Source organism: Mesoplodon densirostris, chromosome 18, assembly GCF_025265405.1.
Source record: "Mesoplodon densirostris isolate mMesDen1 chromosome 18, mMesDen1 primary haplotype, whole genome shotgun sequence".
NCBI classification, from domain to species: domain Eukaryota; kingdom Metazoa; phylum Chordata; class Mammalia; order Artiodactyla; family Ziphiidae; genus Mesoplodon; species Mesoplodon densirostris.
In genome coordinates, this window is record NC_082678.1 from 27,355,276 (window position 1) to 27,366,823 (window position 11,548).

General features: G+C 37.9%; 1 protein-coding gene across 1 annotated transcript in view; it reads left to right on the forward strand.

The window, feature by feature from the left end:
- LOC132479145 (uncharacterized) overlaps positions 1–11,548 on the forward strand; it is a 302,289-nt gene that overhangs the window by 195,814 nt on the left and 94,927 nt on the right. Inside the window, 4 exon segments of the mRNA XM_060082726.1 lie at positions 569–640; positions 1,188–1,262; positions 8,325–8,443; positions 10,695–11,306. Of these exon segments, the coding sequence (XP_059938709.1) occupies positions 569–640; positions 1,188–1,262; positions 8,325–8,443; positions 10,695–11,306 (878 nt within the window).

Genomic DNA, 11,548 nt, shown 5'->3' on the forward strand with positions numbered 1-11,548 from the left:
TGACAAATAAACAGTTGATTACATACACAGTAACAAAAGCTATGGCACAAGAATACACACGGGACTATGTGATGGGAGTATGGCTTTCACCAGTTCCTCTTGGATTTCTCTCTTCTTTGGCTCCAGAACCAAGGAATTAGCCTTATTTTTCTCTTTAGCTGGGTAGTTTAAATCATGAAATTTTTCAAACTTTGTAGAGATGAAAGAAAAACACCTTGAATTATGGAGGACACTAGAAATAGTACTTTTTTTACAGAGCAAGGGCTTCCTACCAGCATAGTCACTTCGAGGGTTTTTAACGTGAAAAGTACTTTGGCATATTTTTTCTTTGCTAGCCACTTTTTTTCTATTTTATTGTTTGTTTGTTTGTTTCTCTTCTCCACTTTGTCATCTAGAGACCTGGGTAGTTCCCAGTGAAAGAGTGTTTTACAGATTCTAAGGGTGATTTATAGGTAAAGACAGAAAATAATTTTTTTAACCTTCAAGTTCCATACCAAAAAAAATGAATATAAACTTTCATGGAAGTAATTGAAAATGCAGATAATTTTAATTCCATTCCATTTTTCAGAATTCTCAATCGTAATCCTTTGCCAACAGTTGAAGATTCTTGTCTTTTTAAAGTGCCAGCATTAAACTCTTTGTAAGTATTGTAAGAGTTTCATGGCTCATGAGATAATTTCTGCTCCTTTTTACTTTCGTCAAAACTTGAGTACTTTGGCTAAACAGTCATAATTTAGATTTTAACTGGGTTATTGAAAATAAGAGTTATTGGCAAAGAAAAGGATTAAGAAAGAATATATATGGGTAAGAGAGCCAGCAGAGGATGAGAACAGTGTTGAAGAACACATATAGATATGGAACATGAAGATGCATATAGGAATAGTATTTATCCAAGAAAGCAAAAAGGAATAAGGGGTACATTATTTTTTTTAAAAAAAGAGTGATCAAAAGAGGTAGATGCAATTGAAAATGAGAAGTGAGGATCATAGAAAATGATTGTACTGTTCAGCACCAAGGTCATTAATTTGATGATGCAAATTTAAATTTCTTCCAAAAGAGCTCTTTGGCATTATCATCTATGGCAAGTAAGAAGCCAAAGTGGAAGTAATCACATGTTAAGTATCTTCTTCAGTTTAGAAATTTTGTCTTTGGGTTTTATATCATGCATGTTTGGGCTTCTCCTTCAGAGACATGGGAACAGCACAAGTGTCACTTACCGCAATGGAAAGCATCCTCATGATGACCCTTGAATTGGAAACACTGTAAGTTGATTTTTCTTACATTGATTTTCACTCAATTGTACTTTTAGGTTTGTTTGATTATCTTCTTAAGTCAGGTTTATTTATGTATAATTTTCGTTTAACAAAATTCACTCTTTTTAAATATACAGTGTGATGTGTTTTGACAAACGTATAGTTCTGTAGCCACCACCACATTTGAGGTAAAGAAAACTTCTGCACTCCCAAAAGACCCCCCATGTCCCTCTGTAGTCAATGCATCCTCCTGTCACTACCAGCCCCTGGCAACCACCAATCTGATTTTTGTCCGTATAATGTTGCCTTTTCCAGAATATTTGATAAATGAAATCATGTGGTATGTAGCTTTTTGTTTTTGGCTTCTTTCACTTAGCCAGTCTCTTTGGAGATTCATCTGGTTTGTTGCACCTGTCAGTAGCTCATTCCTTTTGAGCGCTGAGCAGTATTCTAGTTGTGTGGATACACAGTTTGTTTACGCATTCATCGTTCGATGCACATTTGAGTTTCTTCTTGTTTTTTGGCTATTATGAACAAAGCCTCTGAAAACACTCACGTGTGTGTGTGAATATATGTCTTGTGTGAGCATATGTTTTCATTTATTTGGGGTAAAATACCTCAGGGTGGGATTGCTTCATCATATGCTAAGTGCCTATTGAACTTTTTAAGAAACTGCTGAACCGTTTTCTAAAGTGCCTGTGCCATGTTGCTTTCCCACAAGCAGTCTATGAGAGTTGCAGATGCTCTACATCTTCACCTGATCCTTATATGTGTTTTTTAAAAACATTTTCGCCTTTCTAGTAGGTGTGTAGATGAATCTCGTGGGTTTTGCCACATTTTGCATTTCTGTAATAGCTGATGATGTTGAGTGTCTATTCATGTGCAAATATCCTTTTAAATGAAGTGTCTGTTCAAATCCATTTTTTAATTGGATATTTATATTGAGAATTAAGAGTGCTTTATATAAAAAGCAACGGAAAAAGTCCTTGCTCTCAGATATGTGTTTAGTAAATATCTTCTCCCAGATTGTGACTTATCTTCATTATATTAAAGTGTCTCTGAAAGCTAGAAGTGTTAAATTTTTGATGAACTCTAATTTAGCAATTTTTCTTAATTTTTCATATTTATTTAATTAATTTATTTGGTTGTGCTGGGTCTTAGTTGCAGCAGATGGGCCCCTTAGTTGCGGCTCATGGGCTTCTTAGATCTGGCATGCGAACTCATAGTTGAGGCATGCATGTGGGACCTAGATCCCTGACCAGGGATCAAACCCGGGCCCCCAGCATTGGGAACTCGGAGTCTTCACCACCAGGGAAGTCCCTTAGCAATTTTTCTTAAATGCTTTCTGCTTTTTTGTGTCTTAATCTAAGAAATCTTTCTCTGAGACCCCACTGTCTAACCCCAAATCACAAAGATTTTCTCCTACGTTTTCTTCCAGACGTTGTATAGCTACATTTAGGTCTATGATTCATTTTAAGTTAATTTTCATATACGTTGTGAGGGAAGGGTCAAGTTTTATTTTTTTGCGGTTTAAAAAACTATTTCTGTAGGACCCTATGGTGACAGTTTATTACACAACCTACTGCACCTTAAATTGTGCCATCCCCCCTCCAATATGGCAAGCTAATAGAAACTTTCTGTTACGCCAAGGCTAGTTGAGGGGATTGCGTGAGATTAGTATGCGGAAACGGCCCTGCATTTAGCAGTCTCTTCCAACCGTCTTTGTCAGGTCACCTGACAAATGACTGTCTTCACTGTGCCGTCACGCATTGGTCACTGCTCTAGCCTCATCTTCCTCAGTGTCCCACACCATCTGCCACAATTGCGATCCCTCTCTTGTCAGCTAGATGCCCTCCTCTCTGGATATTAAAAACTATTTCCCTGTGTAACCACGATACTGTTAATACACAGTATTGAAGAAATTAAATTCCTACACAATCATATTACCTAATAAAGTGTTGCTATTCAAATTTCCCCAATTGTCTCTCTTATCTAATATCATTTCTTTTAACAGCTTTTTGAGGTATAATTGACATGCAATAATCTGTGTTCACACACACACATACATACACACCATGAAGACATCACGAAACTCAGAATGTCCATCACCTCAGAAAGTTTCTTAATGTCTCTTTGTAATTCTTCCTTCCCATCGTTCCTTGCACTTCCCAATCGCCATGCAACCATTGATCTGCTTTCTGTTTGCATTTTCTAGAATTTTATGTAAATGGAATCATACAGTGTATACTTTTTTCTAACTGGCTTCTAACCCAGCATGATTATTTTAATCTTCATCCATATTGTTGTATATATCAGTAATTCATTTCTGTTTATTGCTGAATAGCATTCCTTTATATGGATGTACCACCATTTATGTATTGACCATTGATGGACATTTGAGTTGTTTGAGTCTTTGTCTATTACAGATAAAGTTGCTATGAATATTTGTGTACAAGTCTTGTATGGATGTCTACTTCCATTTCTCCTGGGTAAATGCCTGCCTGTAGAATGGCTGCATCATTGGTAAGTGTATGTTTAAGTTTTTAAAAAATACCTATTTTCCATAGTGGTTTGATCATTTTACATCTCTACCAGCAGTGTACGAGAGCTGCATTTTCTTTACGTTGTGGCCAACATTTGCTATGCTCAGTATTTTTAATTTTAGGTAGTTTAATAGGTGTGTAGTTGTATCTCACTGTAGCATCCCTAATGATTAATCATGTCAAACATCTTTTCATATGCTTATTTTCCATCTGTATATCTTTGAATCTTTTAGCTATATTTTTCTGGAGTTTTGAGAGTTCTTTCTATATTCTGGAAATTAGTCCTTTATCCAATAGGTAAGTTGCTAGGTATTTTCTCCCATTCTGTGACTCATCTTTTCGTTCACTCAGGAGTGTCTTTTGCAGGGCAGAAATTCTTAATTTCGATGGTGTCTAATTTATCTATTTTTTTCTTTTATGCATTATGCTTTTGGTGTTGTATCTAAGAAATCTTGCCAAACTCAAGGTCATAAAATTTTTCACCTGTTTTGTTCTAGACGTTTTATAGTTTTATGTTTTACATTTAGATCTTTGAACCAATTTGAGTTCACTTCTGTATATGGTTTAGATCAAGTTCATTTTTTTTTTTTTCTTTTTGCACCTGGATATTCAGTTGTTCCAGCGTCATTTGTTGAAAAGACTATCATTTCTCCACTGAAATGCCTTTGAACCTGAAAGTCAGTTCTCCACATCTCTCTACTTCAGAACTTTGTATTCTGTTCCTTTGGTCTTTTTGTCTATCTTTACACTACTATCACAATGTCTTGAAGGTGTAGCTTCATAATCCTTGAAATCAGTTACTGTTAGTTCTTCAACTTTGTTCTTTCGCAAAGTTGTTTTAGTTATTCTAAATTTTATTTCCATATGAATTTTAGAATTGGCTTGTCAATGTCTATAGAAAAGCCTACTGGGGTTTTGATGTATAAATCGATTTGGGGAGAATTGATGTCTCAACAATATTGAATCTTCTGATCCATGAATACTTTATATCTCTCCATTTATTTAGGTCTTTCTTAATTTCCCCCGGCAACATTTTACAGTTTTCAGTGTGCAAGTCTTTTGTCAGATTTATTCTAAGTATTTTATATGTTGGATTCTTTTATAAGTAGCATTTTAAAACTTTGATCTCTGATTGTTTGTTGAGACAAATTCATCTTTTTGTATGTTGATCTTGTACCCTGCAAACTTGATAAACTCATTTATTAGTTCCAGTAGCATTTTCGTAGCTTCTATCAGGTTTTCTACATAATCATGTTATCTGCAAATAAAGATAGTTTTACTTCTTCCTTTCCATTCTGAATGTGTCTTTTCCTTTTGTTGCCCTATTGCACTGGCTAGAACCTTCAGTGCCATGTCACATAGAAGCAATGAGAGCAGATATCCTTGCCTTGTTCCTGATCCTGGTGAGAAAGTACTTTGTCCTTCACCATTAAGTATGATGTTAGGTTTTTTGTAGAAGTCATTTATCAAGTTGAGGAAGTCTCCTTCCATTCCTAGTCTACTGAGGGCTGTTTGTTTTTCTTTAATCAGGAATGTATGTTAGATGTTTTCATTCTTTTCCTGCATCTATTGCAGTGATTATATGATTTTTCCCTTCTTTTCTTAATTTGTTTATTTATTTTTGGTTGAATTGGGTCTCCATTGTTGTATGTATCCAGTATTCTTAATCTTTTATGTAGATCCATATTCCAATCTGGTGTCATTTTCCTTCTGCTTAAAAATACTTCTTTTAACATTTCTTATTGTGAAAGTCTACCAGTAATGAATTCTTTCAGCTTCTGTTTGTCTGAGATAGTCTTTATTTTGCTTTTGTTTTGACAGATGTGGGTATAAAATTCTAGCTCGATAGAATTCAATTCACTACTTTAAAGATGTTATTCCACTGAGTTCTCGTTTACGATTTTTCAAGCACGAATTCTGCTGTCATTGTTATCTTTGTTCCTCTGTATGTAGTGTATAATTTTTTCCTCTGGCTCCTTTTAAATTCTTCTCTTTATTGCTGGTTTTGAGCAATTCGATTATTTTTTGTGCCTTGGTGTAGTTTTGTCCATGTTTCTTCTGCTGAAAGTTCATTGATCTTCTTGACTTTGAGGGTTTATAGTGTTTACCAATTTGGAAAAATTTTGGCTATTATTTCTTCAAATTTTTATATTTCTCCTCTCCTTCATGGACTCTAAGTACACATGTATTAGGCCACTTGAAGTTGTTGCACAAGTCACTGAGGCTCTATTCATTTTGTTGCTGTTTTGTTACTCCTTTTGTTTCATTTTGGATAGTTTCTGTTGCTATGCCTTAATGTTCACTGACCTTCTGCCGTGTCTAATTAGCCTTTAACCTCCTGCAATATCTTTTTCATTTAGACATTGTTTTTAATCTCTAGAAGCTCAATTTAGGTCTGTTTTACATTTTCCATGCCTACACTTAACATTTTCAGTGTTTAGTCTGGGTGTTTTAACATATGAAATACAGTTATAATAACTTTTCTTCATGTATAATAACCTTTTAAAAGTTCTTTTCTGCCAATTCTAACATCTGTATAGATTATGGGTTATTGTTGATTGATTGCCTTTTCTCCTCAGTATGGGTCATATTTTCCTACTTCTTTGCATGCTTGCATGCAATTTTTCATATGATCCCAGATATTGTGAGTTTTAGTTTATTGTGTGCTATGTATATTTATATTCCTGTAAAATGCCTGGGCTCTGTTTTGGGTGAAATTAGGTTACTCAAAACAATTGTATTCTTTTAGGTCTAGCTTTTAAGGTTCGTTGGGTAGGAGTCCAAGTAGCCTTTAGTCTGGAGCTCATTATTTGCAACTACTGAGACAAGTCCTTTCTGAGTATCATGAGGTTTTCCAGTCTGACTTGTAGGAACAGGTACTATTCCTACAACCCTGTGTGATATCCAGTTGTTCTTCTTATTAATCCTTTCATGTGGTTCTTTTCCTGGCATCAAGTTATTCCTCACACAAATGTATTGACCCATACTTTGTTGAATTCTCAAGAGATCCCTCTGCATATCTCCAGAGTTCTTTGTCTGTGCACTTCTTTTCTCTCTGATACTCTGCTTTGTGAACTCTAGTTACCTTGGTTTTCCCAGACCCTTATCTCCATTTCGTCTGTCAGGGAGCCCACTAGTCTCTGTCTGGACTTCTCTTCCCTGTACCATGACGTGGATACTCTCTCAGAGAAGTAAGGGCAATTATAGGGATCACTTCATTTATTTCCCATCTCCTCGGGAATCACTGAAATGTATTGCCTGAGGTTCAGTTTCTTGAAAACTGTTGTTTCATTATGTTCCATCTGATTTTTTTCTTGTTTCAGCTGGGAGGTTAAGTTGGCCCTTGTACTTCATCTTGGCCAGAAGCCAATAATATTCTTTAAGTCTGTTTTGTTTTGATACAGGATCCAATTAAAGATTAGGCATTGCATGTCATGTCTGTGTTTCCGTTAATCTAGAATTTTTCCCTACTATTTCTTTTGGTCTTTTAAGACATTGGCTTTTTTGAAGAGTCTAAGCCAGTTGTCTTGTAAATTGCCCCACAATCTGTATTTGTCTGTTTCCTCATTAGATTCAAAGTAAACATTTTGGGGAAGAATACTATATAGGTGATGTATTCTTCATACTTCATCACTTGAGGTGGCCCATTGCTAAGTTTGATCACTTGGTTAAGGTGGTCTATTCCATATCTCTCCATTGTAAAGTTATTTTTCCCCTTGGTAATTGATAAATAATATGTGGGGTGATCCTTGGGATCAGTGAAGATCCTACTTTCAAACAACTCTTCACCCAACTGTGCATCAATGATAATCCTTGTCTGAATCGATTATTACATTGATAGTTGCAAAATAACACTTTCCTAATTCTATCCTTCCTTTTGCATTTATTAGCTGACATTATTCTATAAAGAAGAGCTCCCCCACTTTTCATTTGGAGTATCATTATGAACTCATGTGCTTTTTTTTCAATTAACTACGTTATACCTTATTATAATGATAATGTTATTCTTTGGAATGTTCCTTTTGTCCAGATTTGGTCAATGCGATCTCTGTTATTGTTTAGCCACATGATGCTTTTTTATTACTAGAATAATTTCTAATATATTACTCCTCACAAATAGGAACTGAGAAAGTGACTCCAGAATGTGCGGTCTTCTTCATACTCTTCTTAGAAGTCTGCCTTCTTCCTGTGTACTCTCAACCCAAAGTGAGGCTTTCGGGTTGGAAGGAGATACTTCTGAATTAAACTACAGTTCAGTGTCACCCAATTCTAATCGCTATTCCCTTTTTTCTAGGCATATCATACCTACTGCCATCCTAATCCTTCTGTTGGGCACCTCTCTCCTCCTCTATATTTATTTCCCACAGTCAAGGGCAGCAATTGGCCAACCGGCCCCTATCCAGTTCTATAGCCCATATGCCCCAAGAACTCCTTTTTGCACTGGTCTGTGGTGGCCTTGGCCTACCTCTTCTACCTACTCAGGTAACTCTTTTACCACGAATTTAATTACCTGTGTTTCCATTTATAGGATCTTACCCAGCCGTAGGGCCTGCTGCCTCTGCCAATTTAAAAATACTATTGAGGTTGTCTGTGAGACAGTCAAGCTGCGTTGTGACAGTGAACGCCTGAGGGACGTCACACGTTGTGGTGAGTCTCAATTGCGGGATAATACATTTTTAATTTTTAATTTAATTTTTTATTTTTAATCAAGGATGGTACATTTTAAAACTAATGATGTAATTACATTATTTTAATACATTCATTTAGAGTTCCAGCTCCCTAAATTTCTAAGAATTACCCCCTTGCTAAAAATCAGATTCTTGGTTACATTATTAAGCTAAGAAGAGCTCAGTTACATTATTAGCTTCATAATGTAACTGATCTGCATATGTAAAGGAACCAGAGAAAGGAATGGAAGGGGGAAGGGAATTCACATTAATGGCCACATATCCTATGCTGCCCTCTCTGCAAATGACAACTTATTCACATAGTACATCACAGTTTGTAAACTGATTTTATATACATTAGGTCTCAAGTACCCTTTGTCTTATAAGACAGGTGTAAATATATTTTTGTTTATTTGGTTTGTTTCTGCAATTTTATAAAGAGTGCAAGTGATGCTGTTTTATGTCCTATCTGGAGCCTGAGAGTTTCTGGTTCCATAACCAGAAGCTGCTACCAAGCCCTTCTAATGCATGGGAGAGCTAGTTATTTCTTTGACTGTCCAGCTCTGAACTTGCTCTGAATCGCAAGTTTTTCTATCCACAAAACACTCAGGGGCTTTCAACGATTTTTCTATATATTAGATTTATGGGCACTAACTTGATGACTTCCAAAATGTGCTTTCATGCCCAGGTAGCTTGAATACAGGTCTCTTTCAGTGATCTAGAGCACATCATAAATAATAACACTTTGCCACTTATATAAAGACAATATTGCTGATTTTTCAACACAGTTTTTTTTTTTTTCCTTTGGCCACCAAGCTGGTGGGATCTTAGTTGCCCCAGCAGGGATTGAACCCGGGCCACAGCAGGGAAAGTGCCGGGTCCTAACCACTAGACCACCTGGGAACTCCCCCAAACATTTTTTTTACTAATTATATTATTCCCTTCTCCCCCAGAAGTGGGCAGAAAAAGCATTTTTTTTTTTTTTTTTTTTTTTTTTTTGCTGTACGCGGGCCTCTCACTGCTGTGGCCTCTCCCGTTGCAGAGCACAGGCTCCGGACACACAGGCCCCGCGGCCATGGCTCGCGGGCCCAGCCGCTCCGCGGCACGTGGGATCCTCCGGGATCGGGGCACGAACCCGCGTCCCCTGCATCGGCAGGCGGACTCCCAACCACTGCGCCACCAGGGAGGCCCAGAAAAAGCATTTTTAATCTCCTTTACAGGTGAGGAAAAACAAGATCAGCAGTGTTAAGTGCTATGACCCTAGGGCCCCGATCTCCTGTCCCCAGTTTGGGGCTCTCTGCTAGCCTCTGCTCCTCCTTTCTCATGACCCTTCCCTCCTCCTTTGACCCTCACCAAAAATACTTTTAATCCTTTTGGGAGACAAGCCCAGCTACACACTGGTACACATTACCTTCACACAGTCAGAAGATTTGGATGGTTCCCCAAGTAGAGCTGGAAATATTAGAAGTAAAATGAATTGAAAGCAAAGTAGCCATCTGACAGAAGTTGCTTTTTCCCGTCTACATTTTAGGGCCTCAAGTATTATTCCATTGATTTGTTGAACATTCCACATGGGCATACAATCTGGCAAATCTCTTAACTTATACCCGAGCTCCCTGCCCAAATTTTAGCAAAGAGCCAGGGCGGACATAGTGTTTTTTTCTGTATAGAGGCTTCTGTTATGGGGACTGGGATATATAGAAGCAGGGACTAAGCAAAGGACTCAGTGGGTAGTTGGAGAAGGACATGTCCAGATGACGACCTGTTAGCGGCGGTGGTTGTCGTGGAGATCTGTGATAGCAGCAAGAACACAAGCACACTGAAGAGGTGGAGAGAGGAAGCCTCACACTCCCGTGCCTTTGAGGCAGGACAGGATGGGGTATATGAATGTGAGGAGTCACAGTAGATCTGCAGAGAGTCCAGCTGATTAGGGGAATATTTGTCTTCCAGCCTTGGCTTTTCTTGAGTACTGGCCCCTGGGAACCAGTGGAGTAATCCTGAATATAGTTCCTATATTTCACGCTACAGAATTTTCTGAGTAGATAGCCCCTTTTTCAAGAGAGACCTTTCTCACATTTTGTTGTTGCCAGTCATAGGCTTAAGTGTGGGTTTCTTTTTCTCCTAAGTGGCACTCAAACTTTGACTGATTCCTAATTTCTTTGGCTGTGGACTGACAAAAGGCTGTCCCATCAGTCTTCAGTGATCAAAAACAGTCCCTTCTCTTTTGACAGATGAAGAAACATCTATAGAGAATGCAGGAGGATCGTTGATGAAGGTGTTACAAGCCCAGAAGGAGAACAACAGCACCGAGCTGACTATTGAGTCAGAGAGGACGTCCTCACCTAACAGTGCTGTCAGCTTGTCAGGCTTCATGAATGAGCAGCTGGACTTTAATAATAAAAGTGATATTATCAGTACACTAAATTACATACTGCCTTATATCTCAGAGGGAAATCTAGGAGATGTGGAATCAACATTATTACCATTCATTCAACTTCTTTTTTCAAATACACAAGATGGACATATGCCGCTGGGCCTTTTGAAAAACAATACAAGGAGCCCTTCTGTTAAACCTGTACCCAACAATTCAACTAAAAAAAACAAATTGAGGGAACTCCATTCTGTGGAAAATTTGTTAGATGCAGAAACTCAAGAAAAAATTGATGAGGTTAAAAAGGAAGAAAAACCTGCCACGTGTACGCGTTCCAACCTTTTAAGTGCCATGTTTACACGCTACATCTTTCAAAAGAAATTAGAAACTGCCCAACCACAGAAAGACAGCCTAGCAAAGATTGAGAGTACAGAGGAAAAGCTGGTGAGAGTGAACAAGGTCCTCAAGGGGCATACAGAAAATGCACCTCAAAGCAGTGGGAGATGAGAGCGTCAGGAGGAAACAGAATGCCCAGCCATCTGTGGCGAACACTGCCAAAGAATGAAAGCTCAGGAGGCCATCCCCAAGAAAGCTGAAACAGCTCCTCATGGTGCAGAGGCCCAGGAAGCTGGTGGGAAAGTCCTCCGATGCAGAGTCTTCATTCATAAAGGAACACAAGGCCGCAGGCTCCTCTCCCCTCAAACCGTACTTCAA